Source organism: Brachycentrus maculatus, unplaced genomic scaffold (genome assembly GCF_059751285.1).
Source record: "Brachycentrus maculatus isolate JH-2025_06_01 unplaced genomic scaffold, ASM5975128v1 h1tg000048l, whole genome shotgun sequence".
NCBI lineage: Eukaryota > Metazoa > Arthropoda > Insecta > Trichoptera > Brachycentridae > Brachycentrus > Brachycentrus maculatus.
The window spans coordinates 1,301,386-1,325,374 of NW_028280802.1; the positions used below are offsets into that span (position 1 = coordinate 1,301,386).

A 23,989-nucleotide genomic window follows, 5' to 3' on the forward strand; every position below is an offset into this window, starting at 1 on the left:
ACACCGCAAGCTGGCAACATGTAAATCTCGATATTCTAAAATGATGGGATCGCAAACCTTTGATCGCGAGTGCGTCTGGTGACACTAGTGTCGATGTGAAATTGAAAAATATTTAAGTTTCATGCTCAGTCCGCCCATGAATGCTTCGTACGCTTCGCGTACCTTAAAATGTGTGTGTTCACAACTTATGTATATATAATGTAACGCGGTGGAACGGCGCGGCGCGCTGCGTTCCGGCACTTTTTTTCACGGATATATATATATATATATATATATATATATATATATATATATATATATATATATATATATATATATATATATGTAATAAAATAACTAGGTACCTACCTATACATTTTATTAAGTACTTACAAAAAGTACCTACATAAAACAGTTCAACCACCAGATGCCGCATGCGTCGCTCAGGAGAAAACAAAAGACTTACGATAATATTATTGACTGTCAGAATCAGATAGATAGATAGATAGATAGATATAAAAATGATTATAAAGATAAATTAAGAATAAACTTTAATTACAAAGCAACACATTGTTTATTTTATTATTATACACCCACTTTACATATTATTTACACTTAATTTTCAAAAGGAAAATATTACCACGTTATAAAACGACAATTTTGTTAATTGGAAATGGATGATGAAACATTAGATGTATTAAAACAATTACTACAATATGTTCGGAGTGAGAGAGAAAAATTAGAAGATGATCAAAGAAAACGATTAGAAGATAATCAAAGAAGACGTGGAAATCTAAGAACTAGTGATAAAATTAAAGATAAAAGTCCATGTAAGATTTGTGAAAATTTAAATAAGGGAACTCGATATCACTCTGAAGCAACGTGCTGGTTTAAAACAAAAGAGGATGATAAGATTAATAATAAAAATGAAGATTTACAAATTACACAGAAACAGTGCTTGAAGAATGAAAATAAAAATAATGTGAAAAAAATTTCTACAAAATATAAAATAAAATATACTCCAGAAAAGAAAAATTTCGAAGCAGATTGTATGAGCAGGAATCCAGTATTAGAATCGAAGGAAAATGCAGATGAACAATTAAAAGTTGTAAATTTGGTTAAATTACAAGATAATTTAAAAGATCAGAATAAAAATAAAGACATACAAATAACACAGAAACAGTGCTTGAAAAATGAAAATAAAAATAAAGTAGAAAAAACTTCTACGAAAGATAAAATAAAATATTCTCCAGGAAAGAAGAATTTAGAAGTAGATTGTCCAAGCAGGAATTCAGTATTAAACTCGAATGAAAATGCAGATGAACAATTAAAAGTTGTAAATTTAGTTAAATTAGAAGATAATTTAAGAGATCAGAATAAAAATGAAGGAATTCAAAAGAAAAAAACAAATGGATTGAAAAAAAACTGTGTCTACTTTAAAAGGGTCAAGAAGAAAAAAAAAAAAGAAAGAAAAAAAAAAGAACGAAAAAAAAAAAAACTTTATTATATCACTAAACTTATACAAGAAGATGATCCGGAGGACGAGTGAAAATTTTACTATGAATTTTCATCCCCAAGGGGGGAGATGTAATAAAATAACTAGGTACCTACCTATACATTTTATTAAGTACTTACAAAAAGTACCTACATAAAACAGTTCAACCACCAGATGCCGCATGCGTCGCTCAGGAGAAAACAAAAGACTTACGATAATATTATTGACTGTCAGAATCAGATAGATAGATAGATAGATAGATATAAAAATGATTATAAAGATAAATTAAGAATAAACTTTAATTACAAAGCAACACATTGTTTATTTTATTATTATACACCCACTTTACATATTATTTACACTTAATTTTCAAAAGGAAAATATTACCACGTTATATATATATATATATATATATATATATATATATATATATATATATTATATATATATATATATATATATTTTTTTTAATTTTCAAAATCAATTAGACTTTGTATATGCTTAGGTAATTAAAATCTTTATTTATATATTTCGTCAAAGCTGATAGGAAAAGTTGCTTAAAATTTTATTTAATGATATCTGAATGTAATTTGTTTTAGTAAAAAAACTTCACACGAAGTGAGTTCCGGGACCTTTTTTGTTTAAAAAAACTATTAATACCTATGTTATCCGCACTGTGAATTATGAACATCTGAATACATTACAATTTTTTAGACTCAAAGAGACCACATCACTCTAGCCTCTTACCCTAAACGGTGCCAAATTAAAATTGTTTTGTGTATCATTAGAACACACAAAAAATGTTTTTGTTTATCTTTATATACTTGTCGATGATATGATAATATAATGTGATTATATTACCAAATGCGTCATTTCTAGTATGTCAATTATTATACATAACATTAAAATGTGTATTACATCACCGTTGGTCGGCCAATAATCAATAATTTTTCAAGTCAAGTTTTTTTAGTAAAATTGAGAAAACTGCTTAAAATATATTTAGAAAATGTTTAAAATAAACAAATAAAAATTGCTTAAAAAAACATGATTTGATGTTTACTTTTAAATTAATATTGACCAAACCAATTATACAAACAGCCGTCTTACGCTTCTAATTTAGTTTGAATTATATTTTTTTTATACAGTTCCGTTTTAGTAAAATACTACCTCAAGGGCGTTTAAAGGTGTCAAAGATTATATAAAACAAATACTGCATCCTTAATTTTTCTAGAACCTAATTTTTTTCTTGCGTACGCATCGGAAACATAACTTTGATTAAATTGATGAATGTTTTAAAAGCTTATTTAAAATGATAATAAAAGTGTTGTATTTTTTTAGCTTGTCTATTTGTCTACTAAAACATTTTGTATGTCGCTTATTGTCACGCGCGTCATATGTTTACCATCTCTGCGACGTACGATGTCGCATTCATATGTTCGTGAAGAGAGAGATGGCGCTCTATAAAATACGTTCCATCTCAATTGTTATGATGCAAGACGGTAGCGACGCTATAGTCGCATTGTCCCTTACTATTTTCTTCTATTTGTATGAGAACAACAAGGATGGGGAATATTTCTTTCTCATTTAAAAAATAACTATACATTAAGCTTGTAGCACCCGAATGGGAATGTAATTTGAACTGACTTCAGCAGTGTTTCCCAACGTTGGGCGCATGCCCCGCCTTGGGGAAATTTGAATGTTTTGGGGGGCAATGCACAAACTACATATAATTATATTTGTTACATAGTTGTTGAAAAACACATTTTCGAAAAAAAAATACTGCAACTCCGACTTTTGGAGAATATGATAGCATCACATTTATATTAGATTTATTTGAACTTTTCCGTATTATTTTTAGTGATAGACGGAAATACAAGCCCAACGTAATTTTTTTGAGATTATAGTCGGGTTCTTCGTATGTGTGTGATTGACTCGTTCGTTCGTTTGAATTTTGTATAAATTTATTTATTTGGTTTATAAATTTATTTTAATTATGGTTCCTAACATGGGGTTAGGAACCATAATTAAATGAATAGTAAGAGTATAAAAAATGGTCGTCAGTATTCAGAAGATTATTGATATTTCGGCCTCTGAAGCCAAGCCCAAGAATCGCACTAATTTTCTTTGGAGTTGTAATATAACTTAATATACATATTACTTATTTATGAAAATGAAATAAAAATAGTATGTATTGCATGCGTGCACTTTTTATTTGAAGCAATTTACTTTTTTCATAGTTTGTTTGCTACATAAAAAGGATATTCTTTAATTCTAATAAGATTGCAATTAAAAAACATCGTAGCGGTCTTGTTAGTAATTATTTTTCGGAATTTGCAAATCACATAATAGATACAAATCAGTCATTCCACTCTCATGAACTAAAATTATTACACCTAGTACCACTTATTAAAATTATTTTGAATTAAATTATTTTGAAAATGTAATAATCCAAAAAATCTTAAATTCTAATAATAATTTATTATATTGTTTCAAAATTCTTCACCTTTGCTTTCCATTTTTCCTTTATTTTCGAACTCTGCCCCCTTGACTAACCCTCCCTCCTCTTAACTTCCCTCTTTCCTTATTTATAGAACAGTTAATTATTTATTATGTTTTAGTTTACATTTAGACCTGAAGATGGGAGCTTAGTTTCCGAAACTAGTCGTTATAAAATACACTCAAGTGGTAAAAAAACAAATGTTTTTCTTTTACAATTTGTTAGAGGGGAGGGGGGCGTGAAGATTTTTTATTTGTTGAAGTGGGACATGGTACAAATAAGGTTGGGAAACACTAGACTAGATTGACGTCTCTCCCTCTTGACGTTTGCAGAATGATGCGATGTTAAGATCGCTGGCTGTAATCTGAACAATTTTTAAAATTCTGGCTGCGTTTACGTTCGTTATTCTGTTCGAATACATACATCAGTTGTCGGCAAATTCGGTTATTGACAATCCAGATTTGCGAACAAGTATTTGGACACACTCAAAATGTTGGAAATAAATAAACTGGTAAAAAAATTAGGCTAAAATAAACATATGATTCACTTATATAACATAGATTTCATATCACCATAGATGTCTCTAGTGAGATTCTAGTCAATTCAAGCAATATGTTTCGAATTTGAACAATACATATAGAAGTTCCAAGAATTCGAGTAGTGTGATTGTCAATCATGGGTGGAATAGGTTAATGTTACACGTGTGTAAAGTGATCACTTAAACCAGCCTATGACGGTCGTAAGCCCCGTAAATGCCCACATTTCCATATTCTTCTGCATCTATGTTGAGATGTCAAAAAGTAACTCCTAATTGGCGATAATCCAGATTTATTACCAAGCATTTAAACACACTTAAAACGTTGTTTAATTTGGACCAGTTGGTTTATATTGTTCGGTTTGTTTCTCCCCAGGTACGGCAGCAAGAAGCAGCAGTTCCTGCAGGACTTGATCCGCTGCCGGGACGAGACCGCGGGCGCGCGGCTGGCGCGCTGGCTGCAGCCGGAGCCGCGCGTGTGCCCGGAGCGCTGCGAGCTGCGCGCGCTGGGCGCGGCGCGCGTGGGCCGCGGCTCGCGCGCCGCGCTGCTGCTGCGCGACCAGCGCGGCCGACCCGTGCGCTGCCCGCTGCTGCCGCTGCAGGCGTTCGCGCGCCTGCTCACGGCGCCCGCCGCCGAGCTGCCGCCGCCGCGCTGCGGCGTCACGCCGCCGCCGCCGCTGCACGTGCCCTACCAGCTCTCCGCCAAGGAGAACATGCACTTCCAATGTATCACTATGATGAAGGTACCGAACGACGATCTCGTGAGTGCTCTTTACTTATTTCATTCATCGCCATTTATATTTCGTCTAAAAAGTCGTCGCGGCTTTTTGCTACGTTTTTTAAAAAAAAAAAATCATTTTTGAAAATCAGTTTTAATCGAAAGATCTTTGAATAAAAAATTTCTTGAAAAATCGTGGATTTTTTAAGTCTTGCCAGTTGCAAAATTTCATCGAGTTTTTCAGTGACAGGCCGACCAGAGCGAGGTGCATCTTTGACATTGAAATCTCCGGAACGGGATCGAGCAAACAACTCCTGGGTCTTTTGTTCACTCACAGCATTCTCACCGTACACTCCACAAAATTTTATGCATTATTTTTTGCGACATTTTTTTTATAGTGAAAAAACATCACATAGCGTATTTCTTCAGATATTTCAGTCATTTTCAAATCAACATAACTTTTTACACGAGCGATGAATTAGAAAACTATTTTTGCAAAAAAAATGTAAGCTTAAATATCGACGTGCCCTACGTAAAGTGCTCTAACTACATTTTTGTCATATTTGAGATGTTTGGTGTATGTTATCAACTGACCGTTATCTATAAATATAAACAAAGAAACAAAAAATATATTAAATAAATAAATTAATCCATGCGTATGAGACGCTATCTACATCGAATTTTCGAAATGAACTGAACTCCTAACACGCTAACTACTTAATTTTGACAAAGCATAAAATTTTAAAACGATTTAAAAATTATTTTATCTTGTTTTTTAATGTATAATACTATTTCTATGTTTTATCTGAAATTCTATATTAATGTAAAATATAGAATTTCAGATAAAACTGTTAATTAATAAAAAAAAATATGCTGAAAAAAATCTTCTAAGCTCTCGCCTGTAAAGTAACAGATTTGCAGATAGAGTACTTTACGTAGGGGCCGTAAATATCACCTTTTAAGCACATGTTCTTTTATGACAATCGAAGTATGAGTTCCTGATATATATATATGCATCAACACCATCTAGTGGCAAAAAACCGTAGATACTTTTTATATGACCTACTATATTAGGTGTATGGAAGTGGCAAAAAACCGTAGATACTTTTTATATATCCTATTATATTAGGTGTATGGAAGTGGCAAAAAACCGTAGATACTTTTTATATGACCTATTATATTAGGTGTATGGAAGTGGCAAAAAACCGTAGATACTTTTTATATGACCTATTATATTAGGTGTATGGAAGTGGCAAAAAACCGTAAATACTTTTTATATGACCTATTATATTAGGTGTATGGAAGTGGCAAAAAACCGTAGGTACTTTTTATACGACCTATTATATTAGGTGTATGGATATGAAACCGCTCTTTGCCTAAAGATGGCACTAGCTTTTATATGTGTACATACTTTATGTTGAAAACACATTGTTTAATGCTCTTACATAAATATATTGAAAAGATGAAATAATGGACTAAGCAAGGAGTCCGCATCTGTAGTGTAATGGTCAGCACGCTCGGCTACCGTTCTGGAGGTCCAGGGTTCGATTCCCAGGGGGGGTCAAATAAATATAAATGATTTTTTTCACTGTAATATTTATTAAATATTACCCTGGACTGGTACCTGAAGCGGAGGGCTGATCACCTTTCCTTCGTGTGTAAACGATCAAGATAACACTGTGTTCATATGAAGCAGTGTCCTATGCACCATTGGGGTGCGGATAAGGGTTTTATTATTATTATTATTATTACTAAGAAAGGAACTTGTAACGTCTTTATCTCCCCAGATAAATGAATGTCGCACATCAATAACTGCCACGTTGCTTTTCTTGGAACATCCAACCAAATATCTAGATTCCATGTCTACAAATGAGGAAGATATATTATTTTTAACTGTTTGAACAGAAATTAACTCTCTGAACCCTAGAGACCGGTAAACCGGCTTTATTTAGTAACGCATATACCCTAATGGCCGGAATACTGGCTTCAACATCTATCCTCATTACCCTATGGCCTGGAATACCGGCCAGTGAAGCAAAAACCCAGACGATACTTTTGACTTACTGCGACGTCGGTACTGTACTTGTAGAATGAGCGCTTCAGGGTTCAAAGGGTTAAGAGATTGATTGACATATTAATGTGGGATCGGATTCCCCAGTCGGAACACCACTTCGGTTCCTACAAATAAGTTCAAAATTGATTTCCTCGAAAGACCTGGATTTCCTCCAGTGCAAATTCTGTGCTTTACCAGGAGGATGGGCGAAAGTAGTAGTAAGCGACAGTAATTATTTTGATTAATATATTCTTTCCGTTTAATATTGAAAAAAAAGGTTAAATTTAGCAAAAAAACTGCGGTTTCATATGCACATATCTAATATTCACACATTTCTTTTAAGTTTGTATCTTACCCGCTAGAGTTTAAATTGAATTGTCCCTGCCCAATAAAGAACGGCATGTTCCACATCACAACAGTATTCCAATAATGTGCTTTCGGTTTTTCCAGGAGTTCCATCAGTACTCACTTGAGGAGCTGCGTCTGGCGTCTCCGGGTGCCAACCGACCTCGGGATCTACTGACTGTCACTCAGCAAGCGGGAGACGAGATTATCCTGAGCTGGACGCCCAAATATTCCGGCATCTATAGCCTCACCTGCCTAGTGGACACCTATCATATGAATGAGGTAACCTCTCACTCAGTATCTTTCATTCGGATAGTCTCGGAACATGCTGACTGAGAAGCAGCAATTAGTTTGAAACAAGGGACATGTGAAAGTTCAAAGAAGGGATATTTGTAAAATAAAAAATAAAAAACATGCATTTCATTTGAGAGGTATAAATGGAGTAACTAAAGTACGTATTCAGAACCATTGTTAACCTGTTCGGGAGTATGGGCATGGTCGTCCAAACAAATTTTACCTCCAAGTATATGGGCATATAACTAAAGCCAGCTGTCATTTATTTCTAACATTGCACTTGTACTACCATCTGTGGTTGTATTGAAAAACTTAAACAACTTTTCAGATTAATTTTCTATTGTACCCATGATATTTTACATAAGGTCGTTAATTGTATGACATCATCATAATGATACAGTTAAAGAAAACCCATGAAATAAAACATGGATAATTTTGACATTAATTATGTTTACTAATATTAATATTTTTTGTTTTCAAGGCAATATGTTTTGATTGACATTGATTTTGATATAAAATTGTAAATATATATATATATAATACATATATATTTTTTAAATATAGGAAACTCACTCCCCCAGCAACAGTTTTGTCCTCAGACCATGAACAGTTTTAGCCCTCAGTTAACATATTGGATGTCAATGAATAAAGACAACGTCTAGTGAAATGATGCCATTGTTGGTCGTGTCTGTTGCAGAGTCTCATAGTGACTGTGGAAGAGGATCCCGACGCATCGGCCGCGAGTGCTGCAAAGCCCAATCCGGCTGAAGAGTTGCCACCCAACAACACTCGTATGTTTGTGGACAAAGACTCCGCCGGATTGAGAATTAGGGCTTTTCCATCTCTACAAAGTGAACAAGTGGGTCTTATAGCCACTGGTTGTGCAATAACATTTGACGATGTGGTATGTACTTCAGCTGCGGACCTCCGCAAAGTGGTAGCGTGCTTGTGTTTTAGTTTTTTGTGTTCAATTTTATCTAGTTACCATACTGTACAGTATTTTGTATAGTGAAACTCGGTTATGGCGCCCTCTCAAACACTGAACATGTAAACCACTGAAATACGTCAAGCCCTTCCCAAAAAAACATTATAAGCATAAAAAAATCTACTTTTTAGTTGTGTTTTCTTTTGCAATAAGTGAAATTGTCAAAGACGTATTTTTTTTTCAAATTAAAAATATGCTTTCGTTTTTTGCATTGCCAAGTACATAACAAATAAACTAATTTCTCCTGTCATAAGTTCTCATGACATTAAATACTGGTTCCTTTTTTGGTCTAGGGGGGCGCCCCCCCAAAATTTCTCACGTCTCCTTGTAGAAAGGGAGGAGGAATAAAAATATATTATAGCCACTCCTTAGCTCTTTCTCCTTTCTCTTAGGGCCTCTAGTACTCCTAGAAGACCTCTGTACGCTATTGTCAACATTGAGAACCTAGGCTTTGAATAATATTTTCAAATCAGTGTTTATAATGCAATATTTTCTTGGGAAGGGTTTGAAAATGTAACATTTTCACTGCATATAATATTCAGTCAAGTGAACGAAGTAAAAAATGTTATACTTCTTTTTTTTATCTAAATGTTTTATTTCTTTTTTAGCCTCCGTAGAGTAGTGTGTAGCGCTTTGAGCTATTATGGTCTCGGGTTCGATTCCCAGTAAGGTGACCATTAATTTTAAGTATATTTACACTGATATTTAACATGTTACTTGCACTTGTGCCATAGGAGTAATATAACTTATGTCGTGTTTGAGTTTTTGTGATCAAAATAAAATAACTTTGATTAACGAAATAATACGGGATCAACATTGGGATAACATACTTATATCAAAAGTAAAAAATAAAATTAGTAACGTATTTTAGCACACACATTTTTGATGGGCGTCCATTGAAAAATTAGAAAATGTAATTTATTAATTGTAATATCTTCTGGTTTTCAATCAATTAAATTTGTATTTTGAACATTTCTTTGTCAACTTTCAAACATTAGAGTACTTATAATACATGAGTTTTTGTCATGTTTTTAACATCATTATTACATTATCACCTACATTTGACATTTGAAGATATTTTTTCAGAATTCAGTTATGAAGGTCAGTTTTTGAAATAGCAAAATAAAACAAAATTTTCACTGCAAACAGCTTATCACTTATTTAAAAATTAGGTTATGTGGAAGTGCTTCTTGATTTGTATTTACAAGATAAAACCAACCCTGGTGTGGTCTGTAGTCAGCTTTGCGAAACCCATGAGACAAAAGCCAGAAAACTCACATAGAGTACCCACTTTGCCAGCATATTATGGTGGGGACTGACCGGAGTCATTTCGTCGTAACATAACACGTTACAATGCGAGCATTGGTATAGTCAGTACAGCGAGCCGAGCTCGTTCCGAGTACTCCATCCGATGTTCGGATACTCGCCGCGAATGTTACATTACGACGAAATGCTCTGGTAACTCTTACGCCAATAATGACGCTTTAACCGAGTTTCACTGTCAGACACCTAGGTTTTTTTTAAATCTCACTAAAATATAGCATACGGAAATTAGAAATGCCAATTAGTTTTGCCCACATACAATCGGTTGATGCTAAGGACAAATTTGGAAAACAGTTATAAACTCCGGCACGCTCCCCAGCTGGGAGCCCACCACAACGTCACGCTCAGGCCTGGTCATTCCATTTACTAAAACTTTGATCCCACGCATGTCACTGACCAATGAACCCACAAAATTTCTCAAATAGGGATGTAACAATACTTTTGTTAATACATTGTGCCTATAGTAATACCTCTTAACGCATTGTTGTCAGGCGGTTTTTTCATCAACTAATACCAACCAATAATTTGGTTGGTTGGAAGGTATTGTTTTGTAGCAATAAACCTGCCAATGTACATATTTCTTTTCTGTACTTGAAGTTTAAATAAATAAGTAATTAGTAAACTAATTACATACTTACATACACTTGGGTCTGTTTTTATGCTGATCTTTTTTATGGGATTTTCAAATGTAATGGAACCTATCCCATATTTTTCAGTAGTTCAGGTCTTTTTTTATGCGAATTCGCATTAAAAAAAATCTAAAATTTAGACTAGTACAGGTTACAACCATTAAAGTGTGACTGTGTCACTGTCACAAAGTTAAGCCCAAATCTTACATTGTATTCAAGATATACTTTATTGGAAAATACAGAAAAAGCACTTGTATTTTGGATTGAAGATGTATCTCAAAAACAATTTCCCATATGTGGATATTTAATTTAGGAAAAAGCTCTTCTGTTTTTATTTTTATGATTTTTTTATAAACTTTTTTTATACGATTTTTGGTACACTCTTTTATATTGATTTGAAGTTATGCGTTTTTTTTTTAATAATGGAACCTATCCCCCAGTTTTGTATGTAGTTCAAGTCTTTTATTATGCTAATTTTTTTGTGCGACTCCTCGTGGAACATATATAAAAGAGACCCAAGTGTACTAATCAGATCTCAGATCTGATCCCAATTCAGATCTGTACAATTTTTTTTGGCATCTCTCACGCTCTACCAAAAGTAAGCAAAAAGAACGCTTCTAAGCGTCTCCTGCTCTCTACTAACAGTATGTTAAAGACGCTTTTAAGGGTTTCCCGCAAACAATGTGTTAACTGCCGCAAATGTTTAACACATCTCAGGTTTCTGCGGTTATGATGCCAGTCACACAAAATCTCCGTATTACACATATAACTTACCTTCTTATTTAATATCGTAGGTCAAGTGTTTTTTTGACAGTCATTAGAAAATGGAGAGACATCTCTTAAGATAGCCTTGATATACTCACGCATGGCATAAAGAGAATTTTTTTGGGATAATCATGACATGACAAGATATGATCTTTTTTGTTTAAGTAATTTTTACCATTCTGATCACTTCCATTTCAAAACCAACACCTATTTGTCTTAAAGTTAAGTTGCCGAAGAACAGTTGCTTTCTAATGGCTGACTGATCTTTTAAGGTTTAACTGAATGTTTCATTTTTAAATAAATATTAATTTTATGTGATTTCAAATATTCAAAATTATTTTTTTTACAAAAGAACTGAACATATATTAGGAAACAAATTGTTAAAAAAAATTTTTCCTCTTCAAGCATAAGAGTTTAGTATCATTTTTGGAGATAGACGATGTAACTAGAACTAAAGTCCCGTAACATTTATTTCTACAATGGCCTTGTACTGCCATCTGTGGATGGATTTAAACACTAAAACCACACTTCAGATTATTTTTCTGTTTTACCCAAGATATTTTACTTAATAAAATTTGTGTGATGAAATCATAATGACGCAATCAAAGAAAGCCCATGAAATGAACTATGGATAATTTTGATATAAATCATGTTTAGGTGTAAATGTTATTTTTTTATTCATGAAAATATTTTATTTATAACATCGACTATGATATAAAATTATAGTTTTAAAAGAAAATTGAAAAATTTCACTCCCCAGATACAGTTTTGTCCGCAGAAACTTACTCCTGGACAGATTATTGTTGTTTTTAATTACACTCATATTTTTTTACTAAATATCTTATTCTAGTTGCGTCATCCGTTTATTTAATTCTTTTCCCATTTCAATATTTTGCCTTGACTCTAGTAATCTATTTATATTAATGATATATTTATATTATGATTATTATTGAACAAGACGTCAACAAATGATCGTAAATCCCTTTATATTACTTTGGTGCTCTATGGGTACATTTGTCAGTGCACGCGTGGGATACATCTAATGAAGTATCTTTCCATTCATATTCATCCTCACTCTTCATCTCTTCTATTTTATGACATTCAAAAGCTGATCAGATTAATAATTTAAATGCTATTGTGGGTCACACCATACAATAGGTTTGAAATAATCTGAATGGCTATGAAAATAAAAATAAACAATATTTTTATAATCTTTCAACTAATTCATTAAGTTCTCTAATAGTTTAGGTTAACTGTTGACCGATGGTGAATAACTCTCCAAATATTTGTTTAAAAATATATGAGATCAAACGAAGGAAAATGTTCATTTGTCATTTTTTCCATTGTCTTTTCAAAATTCACATTACAGTACACTCTGATTCTCCGGGTATGGATGCTGAAAAAAAAAAGTATTATCGTTTTCCCGGTTAATTGGAAAACATGAAAAAATTATTTAGTAAGACGCACGTGTTGACAGCGTGAGAAGGCTAGAGAAAACTAATCTAAAAATGGATAATTTGCACTTGTAAATGTTTTATTTTAATTTAATTAAAGTGTGATACCACGAAGTATCGTTTGGATTAGAGATGGGTAAGATCCGATCATTTAGAAGATCCTCATCAGTAAATCTGTACTCTATTACCGAAACAATGGAGCTTTTGCCAGGTAAATCGCACCAATAAGGCCAGAGAATATTTATCATGTGGTGTTGGGCATGTGCCATAAAGAGCTTTTACCTACACATGTGTTTTCTGGGAAGGGCGTTTACGGAGCAATAATGTACGAGGTTTGTTAAAAAACAGGTGAATTTCGAATTTCTTCGAAAAGGATTTAGTTATTCATAAATATCCATGTTCTCCCCTTCAAAGTAATCCCCTTTAGATATAATGCACCTATGCCAGCGCTTTTTTTAATCCTTGAAACACTTCTGGGATGCGCTTTTCGGTATGGCCGTCAGCTCATTCTTCGATTCTCTCTTTATCTTATCAATTGTGGCAAAACGCTTTCCTTTCATTGGTCTCTTCAGTTTCGGGAATAGGAAAAAGTCGCAGGGAGCTAAATCTGGTGAATACAGTGGTTGAGGCATGAAATTATGGTGTTGTTTTTGGCCACGCGACACGTGTTTCGATATTAACCTTTCCGGGAGTACAAAAATTGATGTCCGACTTTCTCTGGGGAGCGGGTTCTTTTTACATGAAAAAAATTTTATTTCATCAAATTGATGTATTATGAAGATAGAAATCATGTTAAAATAATAAATTTAAAAAAAAACATCTATTCAAAATATTTCTCAATTGTGACAAAATTAAGTCTGATTAAGTTAATATAATGACAAATATCCACAGATGTCATTGCTATACAAGTTACATCATACTAACTCACAGACGGACTTCGACGTTCATAAACGTCGAAACTCCTTTAACGAAAATTCGCAGTGACGTTTATTTACGTCCATACTCCCGGACAGGTTATACGTAGGTACTATTGTCCAATATTTTGTCAATAACTCAAGTGTTCCGGATAATTTGCTTCCCGGTTAACCCAACCCCGGAAAATCGGAAGTGTACTGTGTTTATAATTGGCATGTGTAAATCTAATTAAAACCGTCAAATTATTATTGTTGGATTGTTATTTTGATTTCTTATCTTTAGTTTTTTTATATTATTTGGTTTGATTTTTAGCGAACATTTTTTTGTTTTTAAAATAGTTAATGGATTTTGTTGACCTTTCTTTTAACAAACTACAACCACCTATCTTTTATAGATTCTGATGTAATTATATCTATCTCTTTTTAATCTTTTCTTCTCTTTTTCTATTTGTATATCATTTAGAATGGTTGAATTAAAATGTATATATATATATATATATATATATATATATATATATATATATATATATATATATATATATATATATATATATATATATATATATATATATATATATATATATATATATATATATATATATATATATATATATATATATATATATATATATATATATATATATATATATATATATATATATATATATATATATATATATATATATATATATATATATATATATATATATATATATATATATATATATATATATATATATATATATATATATATATATATATATATATATATATATATATATATATATATATATATATATATATATATATATATATATATATATATATATATATATATATAAATATATATATAAATATATGTATATATATATATAAATATAAATAAAAAAAATAAAAAAAATATATATATATATATATATATATATATATATATATATATATATATATATATATATATATATATATATATATATATATATATATATATATATATATATATATATATATATATATATATATATATATATATATATATATATATATATATATATATATATATATATATATATATATATATATATATATATATATATATATATATATATATATATATATATATATATATATATATATATATATATATATATATATATATATATATATATATATATATATATATATATATATATATATATATATATATATATATATATATATATATATATATATATATATATATATATATATATATATATATATATATATATATATATATATATATATATATATATATATATATATATATATATATTCTGTACAATAATAACTGTCTGGTCATACTTACTTTTGTTTAAGCTGTCAGGAAGTTCAATTTTATTTAATCATATTATATTTACATATATTTAGATAATGAAAATGAGCTTGTTAATTATAAAATATAGTTTCATATATGAAAATATATTTTTAGATATACAAAGTAAAGGAGCAATAGAATACCATAATGAAAAATCTTATTGTTTGATGTTCATCGTCATATTCTTTACAATATGTACATTTATGAGGTTTTTGGTAGAATTGAACTTCTTTAACATGAAAAAAGTAAGAGCTATCATCATTACATCATCCCTATAGCATTCACATTCATCACATATAACTGTTACTTTTTTTGTATTATGGCCAAATGCAACAAAACGTGTACAATAAATTTATGATAAATAATTATTGCAAATGTAGAAGTTCTTCTTATTTGTTTAATATGTCAACAAAATTATGAAAAAACAAGATTAGGTAAAAATGACTTGAATAATAGACTTCATTCTTATCAGTTATCATATTAGTAATGTGTCGAATACCAAACTTAAATATATAAAATTGAAAAAAGCAGCTTATGGTCACAGAAAATGATTTATGACAACTTATCTGTTATACTATTTACTTTAAATATCACCAGCGAATTACCCAATCTAGGGTACTCGGGAATTTCAACAAGAAATTACATTTAAAGAATAAAGGACTTCTACTTTTATAATGTGCAATAGATCATTTATTTATGTTGCTTTTTGTTAGTTTGATGTAAATCCACCGTAAAATATTTCTGAATGTTTTATGACTGCCTTTTCTAATTCTGGATTTTAGAAATGAAACGGTTGATTTATGTCTGACATAGGTGCTTTGAAGCTCGAATTGAAACACGCTTCTTGAATATACAGCTAGACCTCTATAATCCAAATGCCAAAAATTTACCCTCTGTTTGGAGTAGTGGAGCGTTCGGATTACAGTACAGAATCTGTAAGGTATTTTTGTCAAATACAAAAATATGTATTGTGATATTTGAAATGTATTTATTAAACTTTTTTAAAGAAATCAAATATTTTAGTTGGTAAAAATTTATTAAGTGATAAGTAAAAAGCATCTTTTCTGCCACAGGAGTATCCACTTGCTCAGCCCATTCTAGGCATGTATTTAAGGTAGACACCGCTCTTGAATGGGGAATGCTTGCTACTGCTTCAGCGACAAACAGTTCTTCACTTTTGCCGCCACATTCTTGTATTCCTCGCCTTATTGTTCCATTGTCATTTCCGTTTTCAAGAAGTGCGGGAGGGATGAGTGGGCATTCGGATTACAGAGGTGTTTGGATTAGAAGGGGTTCAGATTATAGAGGTCCTGCTGTAGTTTGTTCAGGTTCATAAATGTCAGTATGACGATTAATGACTAATCTCAGGATATTTACTAATAAGCACTCGGATTGGTAGGTATTAAACGGTGATGGGGTGTGGGTACACTTGAGCCCGGAGTCCACACTCAAGCACTGCGCCGCAGCTTGCTCGGATACAGATGCGTGGTGTCTGCAATACAACTCGCACATGGGCCGCAGTCTCTTGTTACCCGAGGAGGATGTGTCCTCTAGGGCCATCGGCCAGCCCGTGCAGGTCTCGAACCCGGTGAACCGAGCCAACAGACTCTTCCGAGTCCTCAAGCACACCAACGTATTGAATGCGGCCAAAAGGTCCGCCATCGTTCTGATCACCCTTAAATATGGAGACATCATCGCAATACAGCAGACGGTAATCATGTCAATTTATACCATAATATTTAAAACATTTCAAATTTTAATAATTTCCAAAGGATTTTTTTTGTAGAAAAGATGTGTTATTTTTGTAATACATATTCAAGATTTGGTAGATTTATTTTGTCAATGGGGTATAAGGGAGGATATAATTTAAGGGAGGGTGTTAATGTTTTCTGGAGTATGGACGTTAATGAATGTCGAAGTCCGTCTGTCAATTGGTATGATGTAACTTGTATAGCAATGACATTGTGGATATTTTTATGTAATTTTGTCATAAATTAAAACCTAGAAATGATGAATTTTATTCAATTCCTGATTATGCCAATTCTTGTTAGTGAGAGCTGCATTTTTAACTGATTTTAGGGATTGGGACCTTTTTTAGCTTAAGTTGTACTTAGTAAATACTACTATTTATTAAAATCTCTTGTGACATGTGTTTCGATGAATTCTGCATCATTTTCTAACAATATGTTTGAAAACGATGTGGAATGCGTGGAAACTCGTGTCACAATATATTTATTAAGTAAAAATAGATAGATTTTACCACAAAGCGGCTGCCGAATCAATCAATGTTTTTATTATTTTTGTTCATGTTTATTTATTTTTGTTATGAAGTTCATAATACTGATGTGTGGTAAAATGTAAATTTTATAAATTTTTTCGTCAACAACCTATTTTTCTAAAAATAATTAAATCATGATATGTTTTTATATCAGGGAAACATTGTTTTGTTTTGACAGAAGATGAAATTTATTGATAACAAACTTATAATATAATATAATAAGGCATCATAATAAGTTTTTGATAGTGTACAATAATAAGATAATTGAACCATTACTAAATTTCATCAATTCTGTGAAAAGAGAACAATACAGAGCCGAACAATAGTCAAATAGCCAAACAATGAATGAAATAGGATCTTTATTAGGATCTTGGCTACATTTGGTTTTTATGATTTATTTATAGTACACTACCATGAATGAAACATGGGCGCAACTTGATAGAACCTCCATGGAGAAATTGGACTTGATACTTCAGGCTCCCGAGGCCTGGGTCTCCAGATTGGCGCTGGAACCGGTTGTTGAAGAGACCACCGAACCCGTTTGCGGTAAACCACACCCAAATATATATATATATATATATATATATATATATATATATATATATATATATATATATATATATATATAAGCTTTGTTCATCATTTTGACATTTGATATCTGCTTGATTTATAATCACAAAAGCACAGGAATCCTCTCGATAATCCATGGCAGGACTCATAGGAAGTTAATTATTTTTTGCACTAGTTTTAATGATTTTATGAGCGATTTTCATAAACATGCATTCATAATGATGCAATGTCAATAATTATCAAAAGTATTGATCCAGTTCCATGATTCAACTGATTTTTAAATAATATTTATATAATTTGTCCGCCTCCGTAGTGTAATGTTCAGCACGCTGGGCTACCGTACTGGAGGTTCTGGGTTCGATTCCTAAAATAGATCTCGCTATAACCGTGCTCGTAATAACCGAGTTTGACTGTATATAGTTTTTTCCACATAATATCATGCGGAAAAAAATATTTAGTTGTTATTTTATTATATAAAATGTAGTTACATCAAGAAATGTCAGTACAAAACCTAAGACTACATGTTTCTTTGTTATGTTATAAAATATGAAGCTCCTAAGAGAGATTTTCTTTATTTTTATTAACGGTTTCGTTTTTCTTGATTGCAGACAATGCTGCAAATGTAAATGAAGTTGAAATGCAGTCCAATACACCTAAAAAAACAGTAAGTGTTTATTTTTCTCTGTAAAATATTTGTAAAATGTATTAAATTTCAAGTGGAGAAAAACTGGTCAACTTTGCCAGTATCGATATTTGTGTCGTTGGCTTTATGCTACTTCCCCATAAGACTATCCGCAAGTGCACTTGGATCTTCTTTATTGGACGAACACAAGTGTAGATAGACCACACCTTACATGTATGCGTTAACCAGTGAGAACTATTTAATGATGGGTCCAACATATGGATTTATAGACGAAATGAAATTAAGATTCAAGGAAATGCTCACACTTATTTTATGCATGGCAGCATGTAAGTAATATAATTTAAAAGTGGTTTTACTATAATGTTATTTTGTTTTTTTCTAGAAAACAGATGACGAGAAAGAGAAAACAGCTAAAAACCAGGGATGCATTCCCAAAACGTATGTTGCTTTTTTATTTGATTAACTTAAAATAATATTTTAGAATAAAAAAAAAATCAAAATTCATTTGAGATCATAATTACAGACACAATAAGTTTGTCCATTTTTATGAAAATATTGTGATACATATATGTACATATTTAGTGCAGAAAGATACAAGCAAAAGTACTAATATGTAAATCTCCATATTTTAGAGACAAGAAGAAACAAAAAAATGGAAATCCTGTCGCGGGACCTTCAACTTCAAGCAAATCCGGTTAGTTCTAAATTATAAATTAAAAATTTTAAAAACATAACTTTATTCTGTAAACTGCTTTAAACATTTGCCATGAACCCAATCCCTGTGTAAATCTCTCATGGCATCCATGGTTTGCGGCACGAATTTAACCTTCTTTATTTATAACCATATTTTGTTAGAACCAATGTAAATAAGTCACAAACTTTTTTGATAATAAATTATTCACTTTGCTTCAAGTAAGGAAGCAAACAAAATTATTAACTGCGTCTCTTTCGTTCCCAAATATGAAAACTTATGTAGCTTACTTGCATTAAGATCATGAGGTGATTTAGTTAAAATATTTCAAGCTCTCTCATTATTATATTTGTTTATAGTTTTTATCTTGGATGAAATATTAATATTTTTGCCTTGAATTTCAGACACCGATACTGCAAAGGAATCCAAATCTAAAAATAAGAAGGAGAAAGATATTTTACAACAGTGCCAAATGATGGCAACGGTACGTTTAACTTTTTACTGTAGGAACATGATTTTAGTAACTGTCAACCATTAATACGTATAATAAAATGGAGATCTGAATGATTTGTAGTCGTGATAAATTTATTTATTATTTAAACTATATCTGCTCCCTATGTGTAGCATATAGCAGTCCACAAACTGTCTCCTAGCTTTTCTGTCAGCTGCCGGCTCCTTTGCATCCTCCCAAGTCAGATCCGCATCCCGAAGATCTGGCGAGAACTGCTGACAAATCGACAGCAGGTGTCCTCCTGGGCGGAGGAACCTGATGACTTTTAAAAGAGGCAAGCTTGATTAAGGCTCTTGGGAGGCATGCGGAGTACATGGCCAAGCCAACTGAATCGCCTTTTCTTGACGACAGTTGTGACCTCTTCATTCCACACAAAGTCAAACCATCGCATACCTAAAATTTTTCACAGACACCTATTCTCAAAGCTAAGTACATGGCTGCTCTGGGTTGTATTTACAACATCTTAATTATGCTACTCTGGGTCGTATTAACAACATCGTAATTATGCTACTCTGGGTCGTATTAACAACATCTTAATTATGCTGCTAAGGGTCGTATTTATAAAATCTTAATTACAAAGACGTAAGGTGTCATGTTTCACAGCTGAATTTCAAAAATATTTAATTTTAAATTTATGTTTCTTTCCCGATTCATGTAGCGTATAGTATTTTTTTAGTAGTCAATGTGCTTTCCTGTTTAGTAAATTATGAATAACATCTTAAATATGACATATCTTTGTTTTACAGTTCTCTGACTGGAGCCCATATTCATCCGAAATGGAAGATAATTGTGAAATGGAAACACCGGTAATTATGAACCTTTTTCAATAAAACTATGTTATCCAATCAGCAGCAATCTCAGGATCCTTACATGACACCGACTCGAATAGAGGAGCATAGTGAGTTTTTCCATCAAGTTGCAGTGTTATTATTTTGCTGAAATTCCTGCTACTGTTGTATTTTTTGGAAAAGAAAACAAAATTTTAAAGCTGTCTAATTGGGATTCTTTTGTTTTGCGCCAGTTCAGTGGGGTGTACTAACTAAGTGTATGTGCTTGTTGGTCCAAAACATTTCTGCATCTGTCAGACTATAACGGGGATCTGGTTATTGGCAATTAGATATCTATCAAGGATTTGGATTTATACCCTTATGAAATTCTGAGAAAACATTATATATTTGCTGGATGGGTGTTGGTGCATGCACTGTCAAACTATTAATAGTGCGTAATGCATAATCTGTAAAACTATTTAAAAAAATGTCTACTAGCCATCAAAAACATTTGGTTAAAATATATATGATATCTGATCTATTCTAAAAAAAATTATGGAAGATAAAAATCCAAAATTTTATAATACAATACCTTAAGGCCTGTCAAGATGGCCACTGACGCCATATTGATTATTTTTATACCAATCAAAAACGCATCATCTTAATATCTCACATTAAATTTTTAAAAAGGATATCCCTCCGATATTAAGTTATATCGGCAAGCAACATTAGGTAACCTATTGTGTAACTCTGCAATATCAAGGATTTCCAGTAGATAAATAATGAAGATTTTCCTTTTTATTTAACAGAGGTCTCAATCTACTCCTATTCCTGAACCCCCCGAGGACGAAGCAGCTTGCAGTGTCGAGCAGGAGGACTCGCTTGACTCGCACTTGGATGTGCCTCTTGGAGTTAGTCCTTCAGTTGCAGAGTCAGCCCGAGCAGTTTTTGCAGCTTTCTTGTGGCACGAAGGTAATTTTTCATACTTTTCCGTTTGTTTTTCCTACGATTCAAGGATTTCTGTTTAATATTTTGGCCAATTGTATCAATTTTGAAAATTTTGTATATTTTTGGGGTTCTTACTATATCTTATCCGCACCCAGTACTGCGTAGAGTACTGCGTCAGATCAACGTAATGTTAAGTTGACCATTAATTATATAAAGGCAAAGTGATCAGTTCTGCGCTTAGGTACCAATATATAATAAATTTCAAATTGAAAAAACTCCTATAATTTTTTTACCGTCCTGGGAATCCGACCCGGGACATTCAGTATGGTAGCCATTGCGCTAACCAATATACTTCAGAGGTGGGCTTATCTTATTACTCTCACCTCCTACTTTATTACTATTAAATTTGTTACTTATTATTATTAGACCTGTGTTGTCTTATAACTTTGGGATACAAATAACTTTTTACTATTGAAACATAGAAACTGGTTATTCAGAGAATGATGTCCTTGGAGGTTTGATGTCCTTGTCTTGATTTATCATCTCATGTGTTATATTTCCATTTCTGCAATCAATTCACTCTATTCAACTTATGTGTTTAAGGTATTGTCCACGATGCTATGACATGTGCTTCATACTTGAAGTTCCACCCAACTCTTCCTAAGACCGGGTCTGAAGTGATGACGAGAACTCCGAATCGGTACGACAGTGTTCCCCAGAGGCATTCTGTGGAAGTTACTAATGCGGGTAAATACAATATTTTATAGTTCAGATGAATAATGGAATAACTTTTTTTTGATTATTAAACCTCTAAGCTCCCCAATTATGAGTGTTATCCTTTCTGTCCCATGCTGGATTGTTTTACATTACAATATTTTTGACAAAAAAAAACATATTTTTGCCTATTTTTTGCAGTGAAACTTTCAGAAGTTGGTCGGATATCCATTACACACAGTACACAATTGACTTTACTTATTATGTTTTTATAGTGTATTTACACAAAAATATTAACATTTACGGACTCCCCGGAGAAAATTGGCGACCGTATAGAAGACGCTGCTGTGGTATGGTGTATTTGTTGTATGCGCGCAGTTTTTTTTTTAAATGCATTATATTAAAAAATAAATGTTAATTAAGATGAAATTAAGAAAAATACATAAAATTAAAGCTTATATTAAAAAACGGACATTATTAATATTTTGAAATTGTGCAAAAATCTTCAAAGCAGGGATTAGGACAAAAATGCATTTTACATGTGGGACACTAAAATTGTGTGACTTTATTCCTTTTCTCGTGTTTTGGTCTTAGTCGCTTACACCATTTTTGCTTTCAGAATCGTTGTTCATCACAAAAACATGATATTTTCGTCATTGCTGTATACATATTTATTACGATGAATGTTATAACAAAAACAAATGCTTCCAGTATTCGAAGCACCGCACAATAATAATTTTTTTTAAAAATGTACAAAAATATCACAAAACACGCTTAAGTTAGATCGCTTAAACCGATTGAACAGACTATATGATACAGAGAGCACGCAATGAACACGAGACGACCGGAAGTATTTACGATAAAGTTGACACTAAATTTAAATAATTTTGTTATTTTATGACACTAAATCAAAGAGAACTTATTCATCCATGCCTCAAACCAAATTTAAGTGCAAAAATTATCCATAGATGTTGATATAAGTATGTAAAGTTGAAAAACGACTATGCATGCGATGCGCAGTTAACGGTACTTGTATAAAAAACGACAAACGATGCGATGCGCAGCTAACAGGTTAATATTGTTATTGTATTTAATTGTAATTTGCAGGGAAGTACCTAAATATCCAGCAGTCTACCATGGATTCATTGACCCTGTCAGCCCAGCAGGCTAGGAACAAGAGAAGCAGTGCCATAGTTGGTGAAGTGGCCACTATCTCTGAGGAAGAGACTACTGAGGGCGTCGTCAGCGTCCTCCCAGCCGCATTCCGTATTCTGCTCGGAGTCTGGGATGCTCTGGCAGAGTTGCAAAACAGGAGAACCGACAAGTATTATACCAACACCTAACATTCTTATAATTTTACTTGTTTATTGGTTTGCTATCATCAGAACTACTCCGAGTACAAGTTAAATGTACCAATACTATTTCCACTATTAGTACTATTTCCTAGTACTAGAATTTACTAGTATTTACTAATACTATTTCCAGTACAAGTACTACTTGAGTACAAAATACTTATAAAAAAAGGGT

At 32.1% G+C, this 23,989-nt stretch overlaps 1 protein-coding gene across 1 annotated transcript in view; it reads left to right on the top strand.

The window, feature by feature from the left end:
- hiw (MYC binding protein highwire) overlaps positions 1-23,989 on the top strand; it is a 166,296-nt gene that overhangs the window by 121,308 nt on the left and 20,999 nt on the right. The window contains exons 31-43 of the mRNA XM_088277619.1: positions 4,883-5,249; positions 7,728-7,904; positions 8,614-8,775; positions 16,740-17,051; positions 18,023-18,164; positions 18,797-18,852; positions 19,214-19,269; positions 19,464-19,525; positions 19,927-20,006; positions 20,780-20,839; positions 21,610-21,772; positions 22,352-22,495; positions 23,570-23,786. Coding sequence (XP_088133745.1) covers positions 4,883-5,249; positions 7,728-7,904; positions 8,614-8,775; positions 16,740-17,051; positions 18,023-18,164; positions 18,797-18,852; positions 19,214-19,269; positions 19,464-19,525; positions 19,927-20,006; positions 20,780-20,839; positions 21,610-21,772; positions 22,352-22,495; positions 23,570-23,786 — 1,998 coding nt within the window. The remainder of the gene's footprint in view (positions 1-4,882; positions 5,250-7,727; positions 7,905-8,613; positions 8,776-16,739; positions 17,052-18,022; positions 18,165-18,796; positions 18,853-19,213; positions 19,270-19,463; positions 19,526-19,926; positions 20,007-20,779; positions 20,840-21,609; positions 21,773-22,351; positions 22,496-23,569; positions 23,787-23,989) is intronic.